The 27,964-nt window shown below is 48.6% G+C and overlaps 2 protein-coding genes across 4 annotated transcripts; one reads left to right on the top strand and one right to left on the bottom strand.

Annotated features, from left to right (window-relative positions):
* The first annotated feature begins 632 nt into the window (after positions 1 to 632).
* Phkg1 (phosphorylase kinase catalytic subunit gamma 1) lies at positions 633 to 13,791 on the top strand. Of its 2 annotated transcripts, XM_006971362.4 has the most exons (10): positions 637 to 771; positions 3,263 to 3,379; positions 3,820 to 3,998; positions 4,395 to 4,449; positions 8,285 to 8,350; positions 10,051 to 10,214; positions 11,281 to 11,371; positions 11,502 to 11,655; positions 12,520 to 12,645; positions 13,179 to 13,791. In XM_006971362.4, the coding sequence occupies exons 2-10, from the start codon at positions 3,297 to 3,299 to the stop codon at positions 13,428 to 13,430; spliced, it is 1,170 nt and encodes a 389-aa protein (XP_006971424.1). In that variant the 5' UTR covers positions 637 to 771; positions 3,263 to 3,296; the 3' UTR covers positions 13,431 to 13,791. The 2 variants fall into 2 exon arrangements, with proteins under 2 accessions (XP_076416203.1, XP_006971424.1); XM_076560088.1 differs by lacking the exon at positions 4,395 to 4,449 and having other exon boundaries at positions 633 to 771.
* A 476-nt stretch (positions 13,792 to 14,267) lies between these two features.
* Positions 14,268 to 27,807, bottom strand: Sumf2 (sulfatase modifying factor 2). Of its 2 annotated transcripts, XM_076560089.1 has the most exons (10): positions 27,684 to 27,807; positions 24,885 to 25,041; positions 21,502 to 21,613; positions 20,444 to 20,488; positions 19,678 to 19,828; positions 17,861 to 17,916; positions 16,464 to 16,548; positions 16,191 to 16,335; positions 15,921 to 16,021; positions 15,029 to 15,282 (listed from the first exon to the last, which is right to left on the bottom strand). In XM_076560089.1, the coding sequence occupies exons 1-10, from the start codon at positions 27,772 to 27,774 to the stop codon at positions 15,164 to 15,166; spliced, it is 1,062 nt and encodes a 353-aa protein (XP_076416204.1). In that variant the 5' UTR covers positions 27,775 to 27,807; the 3' UTR covers positions 15,029 to 15,163. The 2 variants fall into 2 exon arrangements, with proteins under 2 accessions (XP_006971425.2, XP_076416204.1); XM_006971363.4 differs by lacking the exon at positions 15,921 to 16,021 and having other exon boundaries at positions 14,268 to 15,282.
* Between the last annotated feature and the right edge of the window lie 157 nt (positions 27,808 to 27,964).

The following is a 27,964-nucleotide window of genomic DNA, read 5'->3' as shown; positions in this document are numbered from 1 at the left end:
GTTCCAGGGGATCCAATGCCCTCTTCTGACCTCTGAGGGTATAAGCATTCCTGTGGTGCACATACATACTGCCAGCAAAAGATTCATACACATAAATCTTAAACAACAAAACAGCTAGAAAACTGGCCCATCCAGTAAGGTCACATACTGCCTTTCCAGAGTTTGTTTCCGGCACCGACATCAGGTAGCTAAGACCACATATAACTCCAGCTCCAGGGAAATCCAACACCTGGCCTCCCCAGGCACCTGCACCCCTGTGCACACATACACATAATAAAAAAACAAAAACAAGCCGGGTGGTGGTGGCACACGCCTTTAGTCCCAGCACTCGGGAGGCAGAGGTAGGCCGATCTCTGTGAGTTCAAAGCCATCCTGGTGTACAAAGTGAGTTCCAGGAAAGGCGCAAAGCTACACAGAGAAACCCTGTCTCGAAAAAACAAAACAAAACAAAAAAACCAGGCTTTGCCTGCTCCCAAGCCACTTGCGCATTCCCCAGCGTCCACCAGGTGGCACCCTTGATGCAGTTCTGCCCCAGGCCTATCCCTCCTGGACCTTGGCCTACATCCCGGGTCTGCAGTTGTGGTTTATTTTTGGCAGGCCAGCCTTCCATCACCCAAGTACCAAGTCCCAGGAGAGGAGAAAGATAGCAACTCCAACCACAAGTGTCTGCTCAGGACACAGCTTCAGTCCTTCGTGGTCCCCTGTCTCCCAAGGGCTCCAGGACCTGGGAACTCTTGTCACTTTCATTCAAGAGCCTACCAGGACATAACGGTGAGTAGCGAGGCAGCAGTTGGGGAGCAGTGGGGGTTTGAGGCAAAGACAGACAGCCTCAAATCTGTTTGACCCATTTCTCCTCAGACCTGGGAGAGCGCGGGTTCTCAGAGCACCTGTCTGTCAGGCGGTTGCCTACAGATCGTGTGCCTGGTTATGCTGTTTAACTAGCTTTCTGGGAGGGACAGTAGGTTCCAAACCATTGGACCACCTACTCTTATTTAGAACCTCCCCCTCCCCCGCAGGGAGTCTTGGGACAAGTATAATGGGTGAATAAAACAGTAGAGACCCGTTGTTGGCTCCAGCCAAGTCTTAAGAGCTTTGGGGGCGGGGGCAGGGGGATGGACACACACACATTAGCAGAAAATGTGAGTACAGGCAGAATTTGGCCGGCCTGGTTCAGGATGGCATCCTGGTATGGGCCCAGAATGGCTCTGTACCCTTGCAAGGGATCTGGTGTGGCGGTCATAATAAGTGAGGGGCAGGGATGCCCATTTTGGGGTTTTCAGGCTTGTCGAGGGGGCACGAACAACTTTCTGTTGGCTGTTGATGTGGACAGGCCAGGTTCCTGCTATTGGCAAAGCAGACGATTGTTATTCTAAACCTTCTTCTGGTAACCAGGCACCCAGTAGCTGGGACACCAAGAGCCAGCTTGAGGCAGCCAGGACTGCGGCTTGGCTGGTTAGCAGATTGGGAGACCAGGCCTTTTTGGGCTCACAGAAGTGGACCAGAAGCCCGTGCCTGTTGCCTGTTTGCCTCTTCCTATTGCTGGGGGATTTTCTGCCTTTCTCAAACCCTGGGTCTGAAGCAGGAGTTTAGTTTCCTGGTAGGAGCCTCTATGTTCCTGCGACACCATGGACCCGCTTATCTTCTCCACATGCAAGCTTGATCACCCTGACTCTGGTCGCTGAGTGCTCGCCTACCTTGTGCAAGGCTCTGGGTTCTATCCCCAGCACCTAAAAATAAAAATAAGAGAGCAGGGACGTGATGACCCACAGCTTTAATCCCAGCACTAGGGAGGCAGGGACAGGTGGATCTCTGAGTTCAAGGCCAGCCTGGTCTACAGAGTGAGTTCCAGGACAGCCAGGGCTACTCAGAGAAACCCTGTCTCAAAAACCAAAAGTAAATAAATAAAAATAAAGAGTTACTGACTCATGCCAGGTGTGGAGGCACATGCCTTTAATGCCAGCACTTGGGAGGAAGAGGCATGTGGATCTCGATGAGTTTTAGGCCAGCCAGGACTGCATAGTGAGACCCTGTTTCAAAAATAAATAAATAAATAAATAAAAGAATTTACTGTATTGTAAACACTGCTCCAGGACTACTCAGGGCTTACTGGCCATCGTTAGGCAGGATCTAGGGCATTCCATCTGCTAAGGCCTGTGCCAATGGATCACCTGTTCATTGAATTATACTCAGCAATTACCACATACTTGTGCTGAGCAGAGGGCACCAAGGCCTAGTCATCTGTCTAATGGGAGGTGATACCAGAGGCTGAGATCCACAATCCCTCACCCAGCTCTGATACAGTGCTTGGCTTTCTTTTGTAAGATTTTTGATTTTATGTGTATGGGTGTTTTGTCTGTATACTACTTGTATGGCTGGTCCCCACGGAGGCCAGAAGAAGATACCAGATCCCCTGGAACTAGACTTATAGATGATTGCAAGCTGCCATGTGGGTGCTGGGATTTGAACCGGGGTCCTCTGATGAAAGAGTAGCCAGTGCTTTTAGTTACTGAGGTTTTTTTTTTTTTTTTCTTCTCCGAGACAGGGTTTCTTTGTGTAGCTTTGTGCCTTTCCTGAAACTAACTTGGTAGCCCAGGCTGGCCTCGAACTCACAGAGATCCGCCTGGCTCTGCCTCCCGAGTGCTGGGATCAAAGGCATGCACCACCACTGCCCGGCTTAGTTACTGAGTTTTATTTCCAGTATTCACCTTTTTTTTTTTTAATTGATACAAGGTCTCATGTATCAGTTTATTGATCTAGGTCTCCTGGCTGGTGTAGAACTTACTATGTAGACCAAGTTGGGCACTTGGCCTTTGTTTGTTTACTTTTTTTGGTGTGTGTATTTTGTTTTGTTTTCAAGACAGGGTTTCTCTGTGCAGCCCTAGTTGTCCTAGAACTCGTTCTGTAGACCAGGCTGGCCTCAAACTCACAAAGAACCACCTGCCTCTGCCTCCTGAGTGCTGGGACTAAAGGCATGGGGGCCACTGCCACCCAGCCCTATATGCTTTTTAAAAAAATCTTAAAAAAGAAAAAGAGACAGGCCCTGGTTGCCCATGCCTTTAATCTCAGCACTTGAGAGGCAGAGGCAGGTGAATCTCTGAGTTCGAGGCCAGCTTGGTCTACAAAGTGAGTTCCAGGACAGCCTGGGCTACACAGAGAAAGCCTGTCTCAAAAAAAAAAAAAAAAAAAAAAAGGAAAGAAAGAAAGAAAGAAAAAGAGGAGGGAGGGGTAGGGAGCTGACTGCTGCTTTCTGTACCCTTTTCAGAGGTTCTTGGAATCCCCCTGAGACCCACCTGAGCATGACCCGGGATGAGGCCCTCCCTGACTCCCATTCTGCACAGAGCTTCTATGAGCACTATGAACCCAAGGAGATCTTGGGCAGGTAAGACCCGGCCCTCCCGCGGAAATCCTGACCTCAGCTCTGTGATCGGAAAGATTGTCGCCACCCTCAGCCCTGGCCCCATTTCTGTCCCTCTTGGGTGGGAAGGGAAGTATGTGTTATAACACCAGGAAGAACATCTGTACCTTTTATTTACTGATTGATTTTATTGTTATTTTATGAGCATGACGGTTCTGCTGGTATGTTTGTGCACCACATGCATGTCTGGTGTCCTTACAGGTCAGAAGTGGGTGTTGGATCCCCTGGAATTTCAGACAGTTGTTAGTAGCTGTGTGGGTGCTGGGAACTGAACCCGGGTCCTCTGAAAGAGCAACAAGTGTCCTTGATTGCAGAGCTTTCTCTCTAGTCCCTGTCCTGCCTTTGGTAAGGGACTCCCCTGAAGTGTGGAGTCCCGAGACCATCTATCTGTTCTCTGCCCACAGGGGTGTCAGTAGCGTGGTGAGGCGCTGTATCCACAAACCTACATGCCAGGAATATGCAGTAAAGATCATCGACATCACAGGCGGAGGCAGCTTCAGCTCTGAGGAGGTGCAGGAGCTCCGGGAAGCCACACTGAAGGAGGTGGACATCCTGCAGAAGGTCTCGGGACACCCCAACATCAGTGAGTGGATCCTCCCAGCCCCACTACCTACCCCTGGCGCAAGCCATGGCCGTGTGCTTTGTAGTGATTCTGCCCTAACAGCCCAAGTCAGGGCATAGGAGCCATCTTGTGACCCGATATACCCATCCATCTTCACCTGACGCTCGGTGGCTCTGCCAGCCCATTGTCGCAGCTCGAGGCCACAGGTGCCACCCTCGCTACTAGACAGGGTGGGTATAGACAGGTTGGGAGTGGGTGCAGTTGAGGAAGGGGTCCTTCCCACACCTCAGTGATTGTCCTGGAAGCCCATCACATTCCCACTCCTACCTTTGAAGCCAGCCTGTCTGGTCCCTGTGCCCTGTGGCCCCTGCCAAGGCCCCTCTGCTCCTTGAGACCAGCTAGCCTTTTCCATTTCAGTACAGCTGAAGGACACTTACGAGACCAACACTTTCTTCTTCTTGGTATTTGACCTGTAAGTACCCAACCCTGGAGCCACCATTACCCTGGGGCTTCGGAAGCCCTCCATGGGTCCCTGCCAGGTTGTCAGGGGGCCAACATCAGTTCTCCAACCCCTGTGATGAAATGCCAGCCAAAATCAACAGTTGACTCAGGGCCACTCTGCCAGGTTTGAAACCTAGGATACCACTTATGGATGTTTTTTTTTTTTTTTTTTTTTTTTTTTTTTTTTTTTTTTTTTTTGTGTGTGTGTGTCTGTGTGTGTGTGTCTGTGTATATATTGGGTTTTTTGTTTGTTTGTTTGTTTTTGGTTTTTTGAGACAGGGTTTCTCTGTGTGGCTTTGGCGTCTTTCCTGGATCTCACTCTGTAGACCAGGCTGGCCTGGAACTCACAGAGATCCGCCTGCCTCTGCCTCCCAAGTGCTGGAATTAAAGGTGTGCGCCACCACTGCCTGGCTTATTTCTTAATTTAAAAAATTTCTTTTAGACAGGGTCCTTTTGGGTAGCTCTGGACTTGCTATGTAGACCAAGTTGGCCTTAAATTCACACAGATCCACCTGCATCTGACTCCCAAATGCTGGGATTAAAGGGGTGTGCCACCATGCCTGGTTTCAATTTGATTATATATATTTTTTTCCAGAGCTGAGGACTGAACCCAGGGCCTTGCACTTGCTAGGCAAGCGCTTTACCACTGAGCTAAATCCCCAACCCCTGATTATATGTTTCTTAGACTATATGTTTTTTTGTTTGTTTGTTTGGTTGGTTGGTTTTTCAAGACAGAGTTTCTCTGGGTAGCTCTGGCTGTCCTGGAACTCTGTAGCCCAGGCTGGCCTCCAACTCACAGAGATCTGCCAGTTTCTGCCTCCCAAGTGCTGGGATCAAAGGTGTGTGCACCACCGCTTGGCCCTTTCTTCCTTTCTTTTCTTGGGAGGCAACATCTCTTTTTTTAATAATTTTTTAAAGATTTATTTATTTATTATGTATACAGTGTTCTGCCTGTATGTATCCCTGCAGAAGAAGGAGCCAGAATCTCATTATCGATGGTTGTGAGCAGCCATGTGGTTGCTGGGAATTGAACTCAGGACCTCTGGAAGAACAGCCAGTGCTCTTAACCTCTGAGCCATCTCTCCAGCCCTGCAACATCTCTTTAGGAAGGCCAGACTGCTGTGGGACTTGCTCTTAGCCCAGGCTGACCTTGAACTCATGATCTCCCTGCTTCAGCCTCTACAGTGCTGAAATTACAGGCATGACCACCAGCCCTGGTACTCGTTGGTCCCTGGGGATGAGTTGAGGAAGGAAGGAGGGGGAGGAGGCTGCAGGGGGTATGGAAGGGAGAAGCCAGTGGTTGAGATGACATTTTGTTGTTCAAAGACCGGTATCACCACTGTGTTTGCGCCAACAGGATGAGGAGGTCCTTGTCACTAAGCATCAAATATGAACACAAACCTGGCATAGCGGCACACTCTTGTAGTCTCAGCTCTCAGAAACCGAGACAGGAGAGTGACTTCAAGTTCATGGCCAGCCAGGGAGTATCAGCCCAGCCTGATATAAGTCTCTGTCTTAAAAAACCAAAATGGAGCAAGCAATGATAACTACACAAAGTGCATGTGAAGGGTGCGCTGGAGACTTGTGATCAGTTTTTATTTGAAAAAAAAAATGTGCCAGGTGGTGGTGATACACACCTTTGAGAGGCAGAGGCAGGCAGTTCTCTGAGTTTGAGGCCAGCCAGGACACAGAAACCCTATCTCGGAAAAAAAAAATAATAATAATAATGATGATGATGCTGATGAAGGAAGGAAAGAAAGGAAGGAAGGGAGGAAGGAAGAAAGGGAGAGAGAAAGAAAGAAAGAAAGAAAGAAAGAAAGACAGAAAGTGAAAAGAAAGAAAGAAAATAAAAAATTTCCTCCAAACATGATGGTGCAGGCCTTTAATCCCAACACTTGGAAGGCAGAAGAAGGTGAATCTCAGGACCTGTCTGGTCAACAGTGAATTCCAGGCCAGTCAGAGTATATACAGAGACCCTATCTCAAAAACAAAAACAAACAAAAGAAGGGGGTGTGTGGGAGGGGAGGGAGAACAGGAGGGCAGAGGGGAGGAGGGAGAGGAGATTGCTTTTCAAAGCTGGGCTTGGCCGTGGCACATTTCTGCAAGGCCAGCACTTGGGAGGCTGAGGCAAAAGATCAAAAGCTTGAAGCCGGTTTGTGCTACATAGCCACACCATGTCTAGAAAACAAAACCCCAAAAACACTCAATTCAGTCTTTTTAGCTTTCTGATCTAGAACGTGGTCGATGCTAGAGCCATCTAGTTTTACTCCGTAGGGCTCCTCAGGACACCAGTAAAAATAGCGTCCCCAAACCACCTCTCTAAAGGTTAAAGACATTTGAGCTGCCCCCAAAAGGTCATGCAGGACAGAACCCTGTGGATACAGCAGGGATGGCCGCAGCTGGGCGGGGGAGGGAGCCTAGGAGCCCATCCTGTGGTTAAATAGGAAAAGATAAAACTGGGTACTGTGGCACAGTCCTATAATCCAAGCACTCAGGAGGGTGAGGCAGGAGGATTATTGCTATGGCTTTGAGGCTAGCCTGGGCAGCAGTGTGAGACCCGATCTCAAATTCTTCTTATATAAGTAATAAGGAGAAGAAAGGAAACAGAAAATATTGAAGGGCTCAGCAGCCACAATAGGAAATGTTTCAACAGTACAAACATCGTTTTCTCACGTAAATCCTGTCCTTAAATTAACTGTGACGTACCGAGGAGTAAAGACACCGTGTGTTGGCTAGTTGTATGTCAACTTGACACAAGCTAGAGCCACTGGAGAGGAGGGAGCCTCAACTGAGAAAAATGCCTCCCTAAAATCCAGCTGCAGGTAAGCCCATAGGGCATTTTCAAGTGCTGGGGTTAAAGGCCTTCGCCACCAGGACTGGCCTCTCCCTCCATTATTTAAACCATTTATTTTTGTTATCTGTAGTTATATGTTGGTGTGTGTGTGTGTATCTGCATGTGGGTATGTGCAAGCGAGTGCAGGGGCCTGTGGAGGCCAGAGGCCGTTTTGAATCCCCTGGAGCTGGAGTTATAGACAGGAGTGGCTTGACCTGGGTGCTGGGAACCAAACCCAGGTCCTCCAGAAGAACAGCAAGTGCTCTTAACTGCTGAGCCATCTCTCCAACCCTCGTTTCTATTTTTTGAGACAGGGTTCCATGTAGCCCAGGCTGTCCTCCAACTCACTATGTAGCTGAGGCTGGTCTTGAATTCCTGATTCTCCGGCTGCCATTTACCAAGAAATAGGATTACGGGTTTATGTCGCCACCCAGTGGCTCTTCTCACGTACTGGGCAAACTTGGCTTCCCCAACACTTAGATTGTTGACTCTTTCTATTTGCTTCCTGACAGAATTTCCCAAGTCCTCTTTTTCTTTTCTTTTCTTTCCTTTTGGTTTTTCGAGATAGGGTTTCTCTGTGTAGCTTTGGAGCCTGTCCTGAAACTGCTCTATAGCTCAGGCTGGCTTCGAACTCACAGAGATCCGCCTGGCTCTGCCTCCTGAGTGCTGGGATTAAAGGCGGGTGCCACCACCATCCGGCCTCCCAAGTCCTCTTGATCTGGGGTCCTGGGCCAGAGACTTCGATGCCTGTCTCCCACTCCCAGTGCTGCCAGATCCCAGGGTGCCATGCATTTCCACGGGCAGGGACATTGCATTTTCTCAGCCTCTCGATTTTCTTTCAGTTCTTCCCAGACAACTCCTCCACTCCCTCCCCGGGGTTCCTTCCCTCAGAGGAACAGCCCACCTTGTCTTTGAGGGCATCAGGGTAGGAACACCGTTCTGGGGGCAGGTAAGAAACACTTTGTTCCCACAGGATGAAGAGAGGGGAACTCTTTGACTACCTCACTGAGAAGGTCACCTTGTCTGAGAAGGAAACCAGGTAAGGGGCATGTGCCATCTCCATCCCTTCTCCAAGTAGTAGCGCCGGCACCACAGTGGTCTGGCGGGAGGCCTGGTGTGCATGCTTTAGCGGAGTGATCTCCGCTAAAAAGAAGCGGAGTGCTTCTGTCATCTCCCAGCTCCTTGGCTCATCTACACTCTAGAATAATCTAGACTGTCCCAGCCTATCCTGGATCCTCCATTGCCCGTAGTGGGGTTGGTATGTGGGCTTTGGCCTTTCTGCCTCTTCTACCCGATGAGTGGAAGAGTAAGTGTAGGGCGACGCTCAGTTCTGTTGTATGGTAAAAGTTCTGCCCAATTCTAGAATCAAAAATGAAGCCAGTGTGCCTGGAGAGATGGCTCAGCAGTTAAGAGCACATGTTACTCTTATATTTGTTTTTTTGAGACGGGGTCTCATTATGTAGCCCTGCCTGGCCTGGAACTTGATATGAAGACCAGGCTGACCTTGAACTCACAGAGATCTGCTGCCTCTCTGCCTACAGAGTGTTGGCATTAAACACTTACACTACCACACCTGGCACACTTGCTATTCTTTCAGAGGACCCAGGTTCGGTTCCCAGCACCACATGGGTGGCTCACAAATGTTTGTAACTGTACTTCTAGAAAACCTGATGTCTTCTGACAACCTGGTCACTTTATGAATGTGGTGTATATATGTATACGCAGGCATACACACACACACACATTAAATAAATAAATACAATCTATTTAAAAAAACAAAAAACAAAAGACAAAAACAAGGGCTGGAGAGATGGCTCAGAGGTTAAGAGCACTGGCTGTTGTTCCAGAGGTCCTGAGTTCAATTCCCAGCAACCACATGGTGGCTCACAACCATCTGTAATGAGATTTGGCGCCCTCTTCTGGCCTGCAGGGATTCGTGCAGGCAGAACACTATAAATAAATAAATAAATAAATAAATAAATAAATAAATAAATAAATAATAAATAAATCTTTTTAAAAAATAAAAAACAAAAATCAAAAACAGGCCAGGTGATCGTGGCACATGCCTTTAATCCCAGCACTCGGGAGGCAGAGCCAGGTGGATCTCTGTGAGTTCAAGGCCAGCCTGGGCTACAGAATGAGATCCAGGAAACAAAAACAAAAAAAACAAAACCAAACAAACAAAAAAGATTATTGTGTGAGAAACTCTATCTTGTAAAAACAACAACAAACAAACAAACAAACAAAAAGCAAAGAAAGCCAATGGGCATGGGCTGGATGTGTGTCTCTGGAGTGTAGTACTAACCCAGCATGTTTAAAGCCCTGACTTCCATCCCTAGTACCTGGGGTAAAATACAAAACAAAAAATTAAAACTAACTGGTAATGAATGTCTGTAATCTCAACAACAAGGAGGCTGAGGCAGGAGGATCATGAGTTCAAGGCTTGCATGAGTTGCAGGTGACACCTTGTTTTGAAAAGCAAAAATAGGGTTAGACCATAGTTCAGCAGCTAGAGTGTTGGCCTAGCAAGCAGGAAGCATAAAGTGGCCATGGTGGCACACACCTCTAGTCCCAGCACTCAAAAGGCAGAGGCAGGCAGATCTCTGAGTTCAAGGCCAGCCTGGTCTGTAGAGTGAGATCCAGGACAGCCAGGGCTACACAGAGAGACCCTGTCTCGAAAAACAACAACGACAATAAAATAAATAAAACCAAACCATTGCCATGTATGTGCCTCCTCAGAAAGATCATGCGGGCCCTGCTGGAGGTAATCAGCACCCTGCACAAACTCAACATCGTCCATCGGGACCTGAAGCCGGAGAACATCCTTCTAGATGATGACATGAACATCAAGCTCACAGACTTCGGGTTTTCCTGCCAGCTGCAGCCAGGAGAGAGGCTCCGAGGTCTGGTACCATGGCCTTGGCCCGTAGAGGGGACTCAGAAATGGAAGGGGCCCGAATGTCTTCCCAGAATAAAAACTACCACTTCAGTGGCTGGGGAGATGGCTTGGTGGGTAAAACAGGGTACAGAAGCTTGAGGACCTGAGTTTGAATCCCCAGAGCCCATGTGTCTCCAGCACTGGACAGGTAGCTAGGAGCATCCTTGGGGATTGCCGGCCAGCCAGTCTACCTAAATCAGCCCCTTCCAGGCCAGTGAGAGACCCTGCCTCAAAAACAAGAGGGAGAGCAATCAAGGAAGGCACCTGACATTAACTTCTGGCTTTCACATCACACACATACACAACACACGGACACACACACACACACACACACACACACACACACACACACTTTAAAAAAAAAATTCCCAGAAATGACTCAGTACTTAAGAGCATGGGCTGTTCAGAGGACCTAGGTTCCGGTCCCAGCATCCACATTGCTGATCACAACTCTCTGTAACTCCAATTCCAGGGGATCCCATACCCTGTTCTGGCTTCCTTGGGCACCAGGCACATATGATACACAGATATGAGTGTAGCCAAGATACTCATATCTATGAAATTTTTTTAAAAAAGAGAATGTATTCCTTATGTAGAAGACTCAAGTTTCAGTTCCCAGCACACATATAGGGAGACTTTCAAAGCCACCCCTAACTCCAGTTCTAGGGGATCAGACTCTCTCTTCTGGTCGCTGGGCATTTTTACCTATGTGTACATATCCACATACAGATACATACACAATTTAAAATAAAAATGAATCCCAAAAATGTCCTACTTCAGAGGCTAGATGTCTCTTGACTTGAGTCCTCTCCCTACGACTCCGTTGACCTAGGTTCCCACAGCTTGAGTGCCATGCCAGGTGCCTGAATGGACCTAGGAAGCCACAGGTGGCTCTCTGAGCCTGTGTACCCTGATGCCACCCTCAGGTGTGGAATAGGAGAAGCCTGTCAAGCGCTCTTCTTGTCCCATTTCATGGGTAACTTCTCCCGAGGGTTCCTGTCAACCTGCCCTGATAATGACTGTTCCTGCAGAGGTCTGCGGGACTCCTAGTTATCTGGCCCCTGAAATCATCCAGTGTTCCATGGACGACAGCCATCCTGGCTACGGGAAGGAGGTGGACATGTGAGTGATCTGGGCAGATGTGGGAGGTGGTCACAACCGTGGTCCGACCCCAGTGAAACTAGAAACTACAGCCAGCCGCTCCTGCATGCCCATGAGGTTAAGTGTGACGTGAGACCCTGCCACCCTCCAGGTGGAGCACTGGGGTCATCATGTACACACTGCTGGCTGGCTCCCCACCCTTCTGGCACCGGAAGCAGATGCTGATGCTAAGGATGATCATGGATGGCAAATACCAGTTTGGCTCGCCAGAATGGGATGACTACTCAGACACAGTGAAAGACTTGGTGAGAGGCCATGCCCACCAGCTCCCCGTATGTCAAGGGAGAGGCCAACACCCCACTACAGGAGCATACCCCAGAGTGGAGGAATCTCCAGGAGGGACCCCTCTGAAATTTGTCTCATCGCTGCTACAAAAGACCTAGCAAAAGCTATTTAAGAAGCTGGAGGGATGGCTCAGAGGTTAAGAGCACTGATTGCTTTTCTAGAGGTCCTCAGTTCAATTCCCAGCACCCACATGGTAGCTCACAACCATCCTTAATGAGATCTGGTGCCTTCTTCTGGCCTGCAGGCATGTATGGCAGGCAGAACACTGTATACATAATAAATATTTTTTTTTCTTGGTTGTTTGAGACAGGGTTTCTCTGTGAAACAGTCCTAGCTATCTTGGATCTCACTCTGTAGAATAGGCTGGCTTTGAACTCACAGAGATCCACCTGCTTCTGCCACCCAAGTGCTGGGATTAAGAGCGTGCACCACAACTGCCCAGCTAAATAAATAAATTTAAAAAAAAAAGTTGCTTAAGGAAGGAAAGTTTAATTCTGGCTCATGCTTTATGGCTCCAGATGTGTGAGGAGACTGATCACGTGGCATCCACAGTCAGGAAGCAGAGAGACGGATGCTGGTGCTCAGCTCACTATCTCCTTTTTATTCAGTCCAGGACCCCAGCCCACGAAATGGAGCCATCCACATTTAGAGTGGAACTTCCCACCTCCATCCCTCTAACCAACCCCTCACAGACACGTCCGGAGATCTGTTTTCATAGTGGTTCTAAATCCTACCAAGTTGGTAATGAGGATTGACCACCACACCCTGCGCCTTCCAAAACAAAACGCTGTCCCGGTATCCTCCGCGCCCTTCTGTTCTCACAGGTGTCTCGCTTCTTGGTGGTGAAACCCCAGGACCGCTGCTCGGCAGAGGAGGCCTTGGCACACCCTTTCTTCCAGCAGTACATTGTGGAAGAAGTGCGACACTTCAGTCCCCGGGGCAAGTTCAAGGTACTGAAACTTACCTTGACCAGGGGTCTTGGGAGAGGTTGCTGTTGGCGCCTACACCTGCTGACACCAGGCTCCCGGAGCCTTAAACTGTGGGGGATTCTAGAATTGCCCCCCCTTTTCTTTTCTTCTTTGTCTTTTTTGTTTTCTCTTTTCTTCTTTCTTTTTTTATTTATTTTTCTCGAGACAGGGTTTCTCTATGTAGCTTTGCGCCTTTCCTGGAACTCTCTTTGTAGACCAGGCTGGCCTCGAACTCACAGAGATCCTCCTGCCTCTGCCTCCCGAGTGCTGGAATTAAAGGCATGCGCCGCCGCCGCCGCCGCCGCTGCCGCCGAGCAAATGGCCCCTCTTCTTGTATCCACTGTTCCAAATCAAATTTCTGGTCGCAGGGAATGTCAGCCCACTGACCTTGTTAGCCTAACTCCCGGTAGATTACGTGTGGTCTGGAAATAGGGGTCATCCTGCCGGGCGTCCCCAAAGCCACCGTGGGTTTTCTGACAAGCTGGGCTGCGGGTTCTCAGTGCTCCCTCCTGCAGGTGATCTGTCTAACCGTGCTGGCCTCGGTAAAGATCTACTACCAGTACCGTCGGGTGAAGCCCGTAACCAGGGAGATCGTCATCCGCGACCCCTACGCCCTGAGGCCCCTACGGAGGCTCATCGACGCCTACGCTTTCCGAATTTACGGCCACTGGGTGAAGAAAGGGCAGCAGCAGAATCGGGCTGCCCTCTTCGAGAACACACCCAAGGCAGTGCTCCTCTCCTTGGCCGAGGAGGAGGAGGACTTCTGAGGGGGTGGCGGGGCACAGGGGGAGGCAGACAGCAGACACCCCCACAACTGTGGGGCGTCCCCAAATAGGCCTCAGGGTCGGAGCAGGCGGCCCTACCCTGTGCTCTCAAAAGCTTCCCACTAGAAGCGCAGGGCGTTCCCATGAAACAGCGGTAATTACAGCTGGGGCTGGGGGTGGTGGTGCCAGCGCCGGTGGTCCGGAAGCAGTAGGGCCCCAGGTTCCAGGCCAGCCCGGGCAGCTTAGTGGTGAATGTTTCAAATTAAAAATAGGGCTGGAGATGTAACTCCGTGGTGAGTGTAAGGCCCCGAGTTCGATCTCCGGCATGACACACATAAATAAATAAACAAATAAATAAATCCAACGCCCCTGAGGCCGTGTCAGGCAGGAATGGAAGGACAGAGAGCACGTGTACACGAGGAGCTACCAGCTTTCTGGCTTCTCCACTGTGCACCGTTCTCACGGTCTTGGGTTCTTCCTCCTTTTTTCGATTGATGTATTTCTTGTGTGTTTTGTCTGCCTGTTTATTATGAGCACCACATGCATGCAGTACCTGTGGAGGCCAGAAGAGGGCGAGAGATGCCCTGAAATGAGTTGCAGAGAGTTGGGGACCACCACGTGGGTGGTAGGAACTGAACACAAGTGCTCTTAACCGCTGGGCCATCTCTCCAGCCCCTGTCTGTTTCTTCATGGGCCCAAGGTTATCGAAAAAGGAGGAAGTGGAGGCAGGGTGATCAGGAGGTCAAGGTCATTCCTGGCTATACAAGGAGTTTGAGGCTAGCCTGAACTACATGAGACCCTGTCTCAAACAACAATTTAAAAAGAGTGGACCTCATGATATACACAAATGCAGAGTTTATTGACCTTATGAGATCCAGCGACACCATGGGCTCCAGTCTGTCCAGGGACATGTTTGTAGAGGTACACAGAAGCCCCTTCATGAGTAACACTCAGAGGAGAAGTCTCTGACCTTTGTCTTCCTAGAGGAGCACAGATCTTGTTACCCCCACAATGCACAGCGTCACCTGGTAGATTATTTGCTCTCCCAGATTGTTTTAATACTTGGGCACCGTGTATAATCCCAGCACTCAGGAAGCTGAGGTCAGAGGACTGAGAGTTTGAGCCAGCCTTGCCACATGGTGAATACCCTGTTTCAAACGATGGACAGGGAGGCTAGGGGTTCCCTCAGAGGGGCTTTAGGCACCAACACAAAAGGAAGCATTTTCCTTCTACAGGATTTCCCAGAAGTGAAAGCTGAATTAAGAGGAAGAAAGCAAAAGGAAGAGGTTCCTCCTACCCCCACCCCCAGACAAGGGTATCTCTGTATAGCCCTGGCTGTCCTGGAACTAACACTGTAGATCAGGCTGGCCTCGAACTCAGAGATCTGCCTGCCTCTGCCTCCCAAGCGCTGAAATTAAAGGAGTGCACCACCACCGTCTGGCTGAAAGGGGGAGATTTTTCAATCGCTGTCTTTTGCAGAATGACTCCAGATGTCAGAGTGTTTGGTTCCTTTGTCCCTAATATGTACTTCCGAGAAAACACCCAGCCAGCTCCCAGCCATGGTCATGATCATCCTGGCCTTCCTCTTCCAGGCTATGATAGTCACCTCTTGGGTTGACTGTTCTGCCCTTAGAGGCGTCTGCCAGAGGGAAGCGGCTCAAAGAGAAGCCACCCGCAGGCTGATGAAGAGCTCGGTATCCAGATGCCTCTGGAACATGGTCAGGGAGACACAGTACTCAGTGGGGGCTTTCTCCATCCCTGCCTGGAGGCTCACAGATCCTCCTTCCGTCGGCCTGTGCGGGAAGCGCAGCGGAAGCCCAGGTTGTCTGAGGCGGAGTCTGGAGTGTTGCCCATCCTGTAGTAGAGCAGGGAGAGAATGTGCATGCTGTTTGCATGGGGTCTGCTGAGAAGAGAGTTGGTGCGGTAGTTTGAATGAGAGTGGCCCCTATAGGCTCATATATTTGAATGCTTGGTCACCAGGGAGTGGAACTATTTGAGAAGGATTGGGAGGTGTGGCCATGTTGGAGTGGGTGTGGCCTTCTTGGAGGAAGTGTGTTGCTAGGGGTTGGCTTAGAGGTTTCAGAAGCCCACACCAGGCCCAGTCTGTCTCTCTGCCTGCTGCCTAGGGATGAGGATGTAAAGCTCTCAGCTACAACAAAGCTTGAGGAGTCATGGCTGAGGCCGGACAAATCAAATCTACGGTGAGTGAAGCAGAAGTCCCGAAGACAGGAATTCTCTGATGGGGAGCCACCGTGGATCACTACACGAGGAACAGTCCCAGCACCTCCCTGACAAAATGGCTTTAAGCAGTGTGTGTGTGTGTGTGTGTGTGTGTGTGTGTGTGTGTGTGTGCGTGTGTGTGTGTGTGCATCCAGCAGCTTGAGGAGCATCATAACTCAAGTCTCCTGGCTGTGACCCACTGATGTGCAGTTCCATCTCCTTCCCTCTGCCTGCTCCGTGTGAGAGCACGAGGTTGCCGGACAGTTCCCTTACCGCTGCTGAGTCTCAGGAAGGGGTCCCCGGGCTGTCTCGGGGACCCATGTTTACTTCCCACGGTCAGCGGTGCTTCACTTACAACGTTCAGTGGAGGCAGGCTACACAAGAAGGGTGAGGAGTGTGAACTAGATACCGAAAGAGATGGACCAGGAAGGGACTGGAGTGGGAAAAAAAAAAGGGGGGGGGGCGGCTGGGGTGCAGAAGCCCGGCATCTACACCCTCGGCCAGGGCTACAGAGGCTTGTGGTCCCTGACCTGAGACCCTTACCTGGTGGTGACCCGAGCCCGGTGATTGGCCGAGCCGTCTGCTGTGTCGATCCATGATGCCCCCCGGAGGACACGCATGTCCTGGCCAGCAGATTGGTAGGTGGATGCCGTCCACTCCCACGCATTGCCCATGAGGTCATATAGTCCTAATGCATAGCAGCAGGTCATTAGATGGGAAAGTAGGGGACTCTCTCCCACCCACCAAATGTCCTGGACAGGCAGTGAGAGGTTTACTCCGCCACCTTGTCAGACACTGTACCACAGGAGGTCTTACCATAGTTGTTCTGTGGGGGGAAAGCATTCACTGGTGACAGTCCATGAAAACCATCTTCGGCTTCGTCACCCTTGGGGAACTTTCCCTGACGAGAACGATGACAGTGAAAGATTTATCAGCCTGTCCCAAGGGAGTGCTCCTGTCCACCCAGAGGAAAACAGGGTCACTCCACTCTGCTGCTCCATGGGGGAAGGACAGTGACCTCAGCTTTCCTTACAGGGTGCTTTGGAAAGAGCGCTGTCTCCACCCATCTATGTTCTACATCCCTTGCCCGGGATAGAGGCATTGGAACCCATACTTTCCCATATCTACTGCTTTTACTTAAATACACCATCTATATTTATTGATGCGATTGGTTCAATTTCATTATTTTCGTCAAATCTAGGGTTCAGAGAGAACCTGAGCTCATATCCTGAGAACCCATTAAGCTGGCTATAGTGGCATGCATCTGTAACTCTGGTTCTGGGGGAGGCAGAGACAGGCAGATCCTGGGGACTGGTTGGCTAGGCAGTCTAGCTGAAATGGTGAGCCCCGTCTCCCACTGAGAAGTCCTGTCTCCAAAAATACTGTGGAATGCCTGGAGAGATGGCTCTACAGTTAAGAGCATGTACTGAGGGCGGGAGAGATAGTTCAGTAGTTTTTTTTTTTCTTTTTTCTTTTTTTCTTTTTTTTAGAATTATTTATTTATTTATTATCTATACAGAAGAGGGTGCCAGATCTCATTACAGATGGTTGTGAGTCACCATGTGGGTGCTGGGAATTGAACTCAGGACCTCTGGAAAAGCACTTGGTGCTCTTAACCTCTGAGCCATCTCTCCAGCCCCGATAGTTCAGTAGTTAAGAGCACTGGCTGCTCTTCCAGAGGACCTGGGTTCAATTCCCAGCACCCATATGGCAGTTCACAACTGTCTCTAACTCCAGTTCCAGGGGATCTGACACCCTCACACAGACATACATGCAGATAAAACACAAATGCACATAAAAATAAGTAAATATTTTTTTAAATGGCATGCACTGTGCCACTGTGCTTGCAAAGGACCCAAGAGAATCTGAGTTCCGTTCTCAGCATCCATGTCCTGGAACTCGCTCTGTAGACCAGGCTGGCCTCGAACTCAGCGATCGGCCTGCCTCTGCCTCCTGAGTGCTGGGATTAAAGGTGAGTGCTCCCATTGCCCTGTGTTCCATTTTTGAGTCAGCTGCTCAGGAAGATGTTGAAGCTTGTGATTTGTCCTGGGAGGACAACCTGTCTCCCCAGGCCCTGGTAGGCACTGTCATCCTTGTCCATGGCCTTCCAGTGTTCGATACAGCACCGAGTCCCACCGGGACTGAAACAGTACCTCTACAGGACTTGATCAAGGCTTGGAGAAGGAGGAGGGGGTGGGTGGGGGTTGTCTTACCTGCCACAGGTTGGTGCGGTTTGGCTCGAACTGGTTCCCCCATGGATAAACCTGGCCTGCAGGACGACAAAGAGACAAAAAAGAAAGAACTGGGTGAGAAGTAAGAAAGTGAAAAAACCCAGCAGGGAGGCAGGAGATGGTGAGAAAGGGTGACTGACATCACTTCCTTTCATCCCATCATAGTCCTCCCCCAACCTGGGAAGCAACAGACAGACTTACATTACACCCTGGACCACGGCCCTGTCTGTCACTCTGAGTGTGGCGGAGGGACACACAGGCACGGATGGAAGGCACAAGGGCCTCGTTCGCTGGACTTAAAAGTGCCATGATGAACAGGCAGGAAGCAGCCTCATTCGCCAGAACTGAAAACTGACTATTGGCCGGGCGGTGGTGGAGCACGCCTAAAATCCCAGCACTGGGAGGCAGAGGTAGGCAGATCTCTGTGAATTTGAGGCTGGTCTGGTCCACAAAGCAAGTTCCAGTATAGCCAGGGCTGTTTACATAGAGAAACCCTGTCCCCAAAAACAATAAAATAAAATAAAATAAAATAAAATAAAATAAAATAAAATAAAATAATAAAATAAAATAAAATAAAAAACTGACTATTGACATAACCTTGTGTTCATGAAGAGTATAGAAGCGCTTAATGTGGGTCTGTCTTCCAAGTGCTGGGATTACAGGCGTGTGCCACCACCATGCAGCAACTCTCCCTGTATACTTTTTTTAAGGAGGATCCCACTATGTAGCTCTGGTTGTTGACCTGGGCCAGACCTTAAACTCACAGAGATTTTCCTGCTTCTGCCTCCCAAGTTTTGGGATTTAAGGTGTGTGCCGCCATGCCCAGCTTTCTAATAACATTTTTTAGGGCTTCAAGATGGCTGAGCAGATATGCATCTTGCTGCTTTTCCAGAGAATGTCAGTTCAGTTCCCAGTACACACATCTGGCAGCTCACAAACATCTGTTACTCTTTTTATGTCGTGTTGTAAGTGAGTGACTGGTCTACACTGGATCAGAGATGAAACCACAGAACAGTAATTGGCCCCTTGCCTATGTTAAAAATCACTACTGTAGATGACTCGGACCCTCCCAACCCGTTCAAGCCCCAGTGCAGGGAAGGGCAGGAAGATGAGTAAGAGAATGGCCTTGTCATCCACATTATAGTTACCCTACTAAACACACCCTGGCCCTGAACCCAGAGCCAGTGAAAGAAACACACTTTGGCCCTGAACCCAGAGCCAAAAAAACACACTCTATCCCTGATCAACTCAGTATAAAAAACAACCAATCCCTGAGTAGGAAAACCACCCTGCGCATGAAACCAGCCAATCCCTGAGCACAAAATCCAGCCAATGTCTGAGCTTGTCCAAGCTCAGGGATTGAAACCCGACCAATTCCCATGCTGGAAAAATCCCGCCCCTAAGAAGCACCATATAAGCTCAGTGCCTACTCAGTGTGCCGCTGCCTTTTTCCACCTTGGCAGAGGCAGCCGCCGTCCTGGATTCCTCACTCCTAATAAATCTCTTGAACGAGGTTTGGGTGAGACCTTTTGCAGGAATGGAGCAGAGCAGAGCTAAGCAGTAACATCTTTCGCCAGAGCTGGAGCAGAAACATTCTCGCTGGGGAAACCCTAGCGAAACCGAGTTGTTACATCCTAGGGGACCGGAGCAAAGCTGGCTGGGGAAACCCTCCCCTGCTGGAGCCGAGTTGTTACATTGGGAAAACCTTTCGCTGGAGCAGGGCTGCAGGCGGCTATGCTGACGGTGACTTTGCCTGCCAGGATCCCTTCCCATCCTAGCTGCAATGCTTACACACATACCCTTCAAGCCCCCTCTGGCCGCAAACTCCCACTCTTCTTCGGTGGGCAACCGCTTTCCCCGCCATGCGCAGTAAGCGCCAGCATCGTTCCAGCTCACGTGCACCACCGGAAGTTCCAGTTTCTCTCGGATGCCAGAGCCGGGACCTGCGGGCTGACAGCCAGAGGGAAGTGAGATCTGGGATCCAGGGAAAGGCTGAAAAAGGCTTGGCTTGGGGTGACTCAGTTCAGCCTTTACCACTAGGTAGAGGAAGGAAGTCGGGAAAGATGGCTCGGTGAGTGAGGAACATAGAAGAGACAACGGGAACCGTGGTTGCACACACCTGTCATTCCAGTACTCAGAAGGTTGAGGAAGGAGGACCCTGGGCTACAGAGTGAGATGCCATGAGGGAGGAGGGAGACAAAAGGATTCTTCAGTAAAGAGTGCAGTAGGAACCATGGAAAAGAATTAGAGCAAAAGGAACAGGGTTATTCGTGAAATGCCCTAGCCACTCCTTAAAACAGCATTCCCAGCCAGGTGTTGTGACACACGCCTTTACTCCCAGCACTCGGGAAGAGGCAGGCAGATCTCTGAGTTCGAGGCCAGCCTGATCTACATAGCCTGTTCCAGGTCAGCCAAGGCTACACAGTGAGACCCTGTCTCAAAAACAAAACAGATAAATGACTTCAGTATGACTGGTGTTTTTAGGAACTAGGGATTTAGGGAAAACAAATTTCCAGGATGAAACCCAGCAGTAGTAGAAAATGAGGCAAAGGAACCAACACTCACCTGCCTCCAAAACGCCTTTTGCACTGGTAGCCACCAGAGAACAGACTGCAAAGAGAGAAACCGCATGAAGGCAAGACAATCTGACCCAGCCAAGGACCCTTCTTGACTTGCTATTGGAAGGGGAACGCAGACCATGGGCTGTGGATGGAATCCTTTGTTTGGTTGTGAGCCAGATTTCACAATGTAGACTTAGATGGCCCAGAACTGGCACTCACTATGCAGACCAGGCTGGCTACAAACTCAAGAGACTCTTGAGTCCGGAATCGAATGTATACTCCACAACACCTGGCGATGGATGGAATCTTTTTAAAATGACATTCTGGGGTGGGGCATGTAGCTCAGTTGGCAGAGCGCTTGCCTAGCATGCATGAAGGAAGCCCTGGGTTCGGTCACCAGTACTGCATAAACCCAGTACAGCCTGTACTCTCAGCACGTAGGAGGCAGAGGTAGGAGGATCTCCGTAAGTTCAAGGTCAACCTGGTCTACATCATGAGCTCTAGGGTCTACATAGTGAAACCTTGTCTCAAAAACAAACAAACAAAAACCAAAAAACACCTCCCCCCCCCAAAAAAAAAAAAACCCCAAAGCCAAAGTAGGGGGATAGCTTTTCCTTCTTCTGACCTTCACCCTGTCTTTTCCCCCTGAGTCCTGGGGACTGGACCCATGGCTCTGCACATGCTGATAGACAGCCCTCTGCCACTGAGCTACATCTAGCCCCCCTTTTAACAATTCCATTTTTAGATAGGGTCTCGGTAAACTGCTCAGGCTGCCCTTGCCCTTGCTATCCTGCCTCAGCCTCCCAAGTAACTGGGCCTCCAGGCATTCATCAGCAGGCTTGGCTGTTACCACTTTGGCTGCTCTGGTTAACTGAGCTGTGGGTATACTCTCTGGCTTCCACTGGGCCCCCAAGTCTGATCCTCCACAACGGCACCCGGGTGACCCCTCCCCTCTCCCTCAGACGACTCTGCCCAGGTCCCACCTCCACCCTCCTTCCCTGTTCCCCCCACCTTCATCCCCTGAGCCTCCCACCTCCCTACCCCGAGACCAGGCTCTCTCACCGGCATCTGATTTCCTTGATCTCTAAGCTCCGGGGAGACAAAATCCTCAAAGACGAAGCTCCACCCAAAGGCCTCAGCCTCAGTCCGGTATTTCTTCTCCCGGACAAATTCCCTGGGAAGAGAGAGATCCCTTGGCTCAGTGGCTAGGATTCCATGCCCATCCCTACGGTCCTCCCCATCCTCTGCCCCAGGGAGCCTTGTGTCCTCCTCCTTCGAGAGTTTTCACAAGCTTCAAGAAATTAACCTGACACCTGTGAGAAAGTTTTTTTTCTTCTTTGTATCGAAAGTAGTCTGTTTTTTTTTTTTCTTTTCTTTTATTTTCCCATTAAAATAATTGTGCCTTCAAGGACTCAACTCCTGAATCAGGGTGTGAAGTCCGGCTCCTACAAGTGGATGAGATGCAGCCATGATGAACGTAAGACATAAAAAACCCTCTTCGTCAAGTGCTTGCCAGTCTGGTTTGGGGCTTGTGCGCCCTTTTTACAAAAAAAATTACCCTGCCACGCTACCTTCGATTTGTGTGTTTGTGCAACACCAAGAATATTCTTCGTGTCTAACACACCTGACCAGACTTTCTGTAAAACTAGAATATGCGTTAGTAGAAATCCCTCTTTTGAGTATATAGTTCTGTGGGGTTTTTTGTTTTGTTTTGTTCCGAAAGGGACTCACTGTAGAACAGTGGTTCTCAACCTTCCTGATGCTGCGACCCTTTAATACAGTTGCTCATGCTATGGGGGCCCCCCCAACCATGAATTATCTTCATGCTACTTCACAACTGTTGTTATGAAGTTTTTGCTGTTATGAACTGTAGTGTAAGTATTTGTGTTTTCCAATGGTCTTAGGTGACCCCTGTGAAAGGGTCACTCAACACCAAGGGGTCACAACCCACAGGTTGAGAACCACTGCTGTATAGTCTTTCTGACCTGGAACTTGCTGTGTAGACCAAGCTGGCCTCCAACTCACAGACATCCTCCTGCCTCTACCTTCCCAGTGCTAGAGTTAAAAGTATGTGTCATCACACCTACCTTCTTTTTTTTCTTTTTTCTTTCTTCCTCTTTTTTTCTTTTCTTTTTTTTTTTTTTAAAGCTAAGAGTATCAGGCTGACCAGGATCGCCTTGAATTCTCTATCTTCTTGTCTCTTGGCCTCAAGAATGCTTGGATTTTAAATGTGGGCCATCCCTTCTGGAAGTTCTATATGTGTGTTCATTTAAAAACAGGATTTCCTATTTTACTGTTTAAAATAACCCTGGACTTTTGAATTATAAGCTGTTTTTATGTTCAAGCTATCTGTGTATTATTTCTCCTGCAGTTGTACATAAAATGTTTTAAATTCAAAAAAAGAGGACAAATACTATAGAATTGTATTATATGAAATATATAGAATATACAAATTTATAGAGACAGAAAGATTAGACGTTATCTCAAGACAGAGAAGAAAGGAATATAGAGCAATGATTTCCTAAGTACAGAATCTCTGTTTTGTGTGATGGAAAAGCCCCACAAATGGACAGTAGTATCCGGACATAATATCATGAATGTAATAAATCAATACAATTAATGTAATTAATGAATATCATAAATATAATTATTGAATGAATACTGGGAATGTAATCAATGAGTACCACAAATGTAATTAATATCATGAGTGTAATTAAATAAATAAATAAATAAATAAATAAATAAATAAAGCTAAACAAACAAAAACAAACAAACAAAAAAAAAACGAGAACAGCAACAACAACAACAAATATAACAAAAACCCCAGGATTTCCTTATAGAGTCCAAGCTCCTCTCAATCCTCTTGCCTTAGCCTACTGAGTGCTGTGATTACAGCGGTATAATACCACAACCAACTCTAGTTCTGTGAGTTTCATTTTTTTAGACAGGGTCTCATTTTGTATTGCTGGCTGGACTAAATCTCATTATGTAGAGTAAGCTAGCCTTGAGCTCACAGAGGTCTCCCTGCCTCCCCCCATCCAACCCCAGTGCTGGGATTAGGGCATGTGCCACCATGCCTGGCTTAGTTCTGTGAGCTTTTTTTTTTTTTTTTTAAGTTAAAAAAATATTTTATCTCATCATTTATATGTATGTGGAATGGCAGTGTATGCACCATATATATGCAGTGCCTATGACGGCCAGCAGAGGGCTTGAGAGTCCCTGGAGCTGAAGTTACAGGGAGTTACAAGCTTCCTGATCTGGGTGCTGGGAACTTGGCTCTGGAACACTCCTAACTGCTGAGCCATCTCTCACACCTGTGGTCTATTGTTGTTGTTGTTGTTTTAAAAACTTGTTTAACTTATTTATTTTATGTGCATTGGTGTCAGATCCCCTGGGACTGGAGTTGCAGACAGTTGTGAGCTGCCATGTGGGTGCTGAGAATTGAACCCAGGTCCTCTGGAAGGGTAGCCAGTGCTCTTAACCACTGAGCCACCTCTCCAGCCCCTTTTATTGTTGTTGTTATTTTGAGTCTTTCTATGTCTTTCTATGTAGACCTTCTAGGTCTTTCTATGTAATCCTGCCTGGCTATCCTGGAACTTGGTATGTAGACCGTAACTCACAGAAATCCTCCTGCCTCTGTTGGGATTAAAGGTGTACAACACCAAGCCTTGACTTCTAGTCTTATGAGCTTTTTATTTTATCTATCTATCTATCTATCTATCTATCTATCTATCTATCTATCTATCTATCTATCTATCTGAGACAGAGTTTCTCTGGATAGCTTTGGAGCCTATGCTGGAACTCACTCTGTAGACCAGGCTGGCCTCGAACTCACGGAGATCTGCCTGCCTCTGCCTCTTGAGTGCTGGGATTAAAGGTGTGCACCACCATGCCCAGCTGCATTTGCTGTTCTTAATGAGGAGCCAGGCTGGATTCCCAGCACCCATCTGGCAACTCACAACATTCTGTAACTCCAGTTGCAAGGAATCCAACACCCTCTTCTCACCTTTGGGGGCACCAGACATGAATGTGGGTGCACATACTAACAGATAAGCAAAACACTCATATATAGAATTTAAAAAATAAAAACTGTGATAATATCTTTTGTGGTTTATAAGATACTTGTCTATTTAACATCTTTTCTTTCTTTATTGGTTTTTGGAGACAGGGTTTCACTGTGTTGTATAGCTCTGGCTGTCCTGGAACTCACTCTGTAGCCCAGGCTGTCCTTGAACTCAGAGATCTGCCTGGCTCTGCCTCCCGAGTGCTAGGATTAAAAGCGTGTGCCCTCACTGCCTGGCCTCTATTTAACATCTTACAATTGTCTCTTGTATCAAGGTTTATTTATTTTTTTGAGATAGGAATATTGGGAATGAAGATTAGAATTAGAAAAGATTAGAAAGAAACCTTACCCATCCACCCATCCCCCAAAACCCTTGAAATACCTGAAATCTTTATTGGTGACCGGAAATACATCAATGGCAAAGGGTTTTACCGTCACTTCCCGGGCAGGCCCTTCACCATCTCTGCCATCTGGAGCATCTGTCCCCATCAAAAATCGCCCACCCGGCAGCTGTACCATGGTGGGAGCCTGGGTACTTCCTGCAGAACAGGACAGGTAGGAGTAATGCATGCAAATATACGGAGATGAGATTTCACTTACCTCATTTTTTCTTTTCAAAATTTTTATTGTTGTCATGGAGACGGCCTCACTATGCAGGTCTGGCTCACCTGGAACTCACTATGTAGACTGGGCTCACCTCAAACTCATGGACTTCCACTTGCTCCTGCTTCCTGAGTGCTTAGACTCAGGTGTGCACCAACACACCCAGATTTTTTTTTTAATTTTATTTATTTGTTATATATACAATGTTCTGCCTGCATGTCAGAAGAGGGCACCAGATCTCATTATAGAGGGTGGCGAACCACCATGTGGTCATTGGGAATTGAACTCAGGTCCTCTGGAAGAGCAGCCATTGCTCTTAACCGCTGAGCCTGCTCTCCAGCCCCTTGTTTTGTTTTTCGGGACAGGATTTCTCTGTGTAGCTTTGGTGCCTGTCCTGGAACTCACTCTGTAGACCAGGCTGGCCTCCAACTCACAGAGATCTGCCTGCCTCTGCCTCCCAAGGGCTGGGTTAAAGATGTGCGCCACCACCGCCCAGCTTCCACCATGCCTGGCTTCACTCCCAGCCTTTTAAAAATATTTTTATTTTTATGAGTGTTTATCTGCAATGTTTATAAGTGTGCTGTGTGTGTGCCTAGTACCATAGAGGCAAGAAGAGGGCACTGGAACCTCTGGAACTGATTAGTTCCAAGGTGCCATGTGGGTGCTGGCAACCAAGCCTGAGTCCTCTACAAGAATAGCAAGTGCTCTTAACTGCTGAGTCACGTCTCCAGACCATACTTTATTATTTACATAACTCTTTTGCCTCAGCTAGGTAAATTTAAAAACTGTAACCTCAAATATATTTACATTTTCACTCACCCCCTCCACTCAACCTCCCCCCCCCCAAAAAAAAAAAAAAAAACTCCTTTGAAGACAAGGTCTCTCATTACATAGCCCTGGCTGTCCTGGAACTCATTATGTAGACCAGGCTGGCCTTGAACTCACAGAGATCTGCCTGGCTTCACTCACACTCTGTTCTTGCTGTTTCTTTACCTCTCCCTTTGTCCTGTTGAACACTTACTTGTTTTCTTCTTTCTTTTTGAGACAGGGTCTCATGTAACCCAGGCTAGCCTAGAACTCCGTATCTGAGCATGACGCTGAACTCCTTACTCCCCTGCCTCAACTTCTGAGTGTTAGGGTAACAAGTGTGTACCACTTTGCCCAGTTTATAAGATGTTGGGAATGGACCCAGGTTTCATGCTAAGCAACTGAACCAGCCCCCACAATTTGTGTGCCTGTGTATGTTAGGGGTTTTTCTGATTTAAAAAAAAAAAAAAAAAACAGAAAAAAAAATTGTTCTCCAGCTCCTTCACTCAGGGGACCCTCCCTCCTTAGCCTCGAAAATGCTAATACTACAGGCATATGCTACCACGTCACAGTTTAAGAACTGTGTGTGTGTGTGTGTGTGTGCACCAGCCAGCCACAGGGGATTGAAAGCAGGGTCTCACACACGCTAGATGGTGTTCAACCTGAGTTACACCTCAACCCGTCACTTTAAATTAGACCTTTTTCTTATTGTAATTTTTGGCAACAAGGTCATCCCCACTTCTGTCTCACCCTGCGCGGGCCTGAAACTCACTGTGTAGACTAAGCTGGCTTGGGACTCACAGAGATCTGCTTACTTTTGCCTTTCAGGAGTTGGGGATGAGTGAGCACACCCAACCTTCCAGGGTACTGTATTTAGCTCTCTTCTGATTCTGACACAATTCTATCCATTTCAAGCATAATTCCAAGAGGGGAAATGAGGAAGTAGGGAAATCCTAAATTAAAGAGGAATTAAATATCCAACATTACAATATAGAAAAACTAAAATTTTAAAAATATCAGCCGGGCGGCGGTGGCGCACGCCTTTAATCCCAGCACTTGGGAGGCAGAGCCAGGCGGATCTCTGTGAGTTCAAGGCCAGCCTGGGCTACCGAGTGAGTTCCAGGAAAGGCGCAAAGCTACACAGAGAAACCCTGTCTCAAAAATCAAAAAAAAAAAAAAAAAAATATGGAGGGTGGAGGGCTGGAGAGATGGCTCAGAGGTTAAGGGCTCTGAATGCTCTTCCACATGTCCTGAGTTCAATTCTCAGCAACTACATACATGGTGGCTCAAAACCATCTATAATTTGATCTGGTGCCCTCTTCTGGCATGCAGGCAGAACACTATATATATAAAACAAATACATAAATCTTTAAAAAGGAAAAAAAATGGTGCATTTACACAGAGTACTCCTAGTTGTAAGGGGTGACATCGGAGTTTTGTGTATGACTTCATGATCTTGAGCTTTCAAAGCTGACTTTCTACAAATAAAAGCTTTGTATCACACATGAGTGCACCAGCTGAAGATGGGGAAGTGGGATACGGAGAACAGGAAAACCAGCATGCTGTACTCGGCACTCGGCGGCCCAGGCAGGTCCGCGTACCAGCCGAGACCCTGCTTTAAAAACCCGAGTGCAGTTTCACAGTGGCCAGCCCCAGCAAGCAGCCCGCGATCCCGCAAAAAACCCTCCGAGCAGGGGGCAGCATCTGAAAGGCTGGGTGCAGTCCCTTTTCGGGTGCTCAGGGATGGGGGAAACAGGCGCAGCACACTGACCTAGCTGAAGCCCGGGACTGGACAGGAGCCACAGCAGAGACAAGAGAGTGAGCGAGGAACCCATGCTGAAGAGCCAGGACTCAACACGCATGCGCCTGCTCCGAGCCGGTGGCCTGGTTGACTTCCTGGCGCCTGCGCACTTGCTTTATGCTAAGCCCCCTTTTTTTTTGACCAATGGCAGGGCTGTTGGGCGATCCAGGTGGCGTTCCTCGGGAGCCGCGTGTAGGGACCGCCCATGAATGAACTGAAACTGGCTGACACCCCGTCTTGTTCACACTCGG

Source organism: Peromyscus maniculatus, chromosome 23 (genome assembly GCF_049852395.1).
Source record: "Peromyscus maniculatus bairdii isolate BWxNUB_F1_BW_parent chromosome 23, HU_Pman_BW_mat_3.1, whole genome shotgun sequence".
Taxonomy (NCBI): domain Eukaryota; kingdom Metazoa; phylum Chordata; class Mammalia; order Rodentia; family Cricetidae; genus Peromyscus; species Peromyscus maniculatus.
Note: the sequence above shows the minus strand (reverse complement) of the source record. Positions and strands in the feature narration are given on the sequence as shown.

Bases quoted from the DNA above. Each gene is read 5' to 3' on its own strand.
- Sumf2 (XM_076560089.1), bottom strand. From the start codon at position 27,774: ATGCGTGTTGAGTCCTGGCTCTTCAGCATGGGTTCCTCGCTCACTCTC. The intron at 20,489-21,501 runs GTGAGAGAGCCT...CTCTCTTTGCAG, and splicing joins ATCAAGGAAATCAGATGCCG to TCTGTTCTCTGGTGGCTACC. The intron at 16,022-16,190 runs GTAAGGGTCTCA...CTTCTTGTGTAG, and splicing joins CGGGCTCGGGTCACCACCAG to CCTGCCTCCACTGAACGTTG.
- Phkg1 (XM_006971362.4), top strand. From the start codon at position 3,297: ATGACCCGGGATGAGGCCCTCCCTGACTCCCATTCTGCACAGAGCTTC. The intron at 4,450-8,284 runs GTAAGTACCCAA...TTGTTCCCACAG, and splicing joins TTCTTCTTGGTATTTGACCT to GATGAAGAGAGGGGAACTCT. The intron at 12,646-13,178 runs GTACTGAAACTT...TCCCTCCTGCAG, and splicing joins GTCCCCGGGGCAAGTTCAAG to GTGATCTGTCTAACCGTGCT.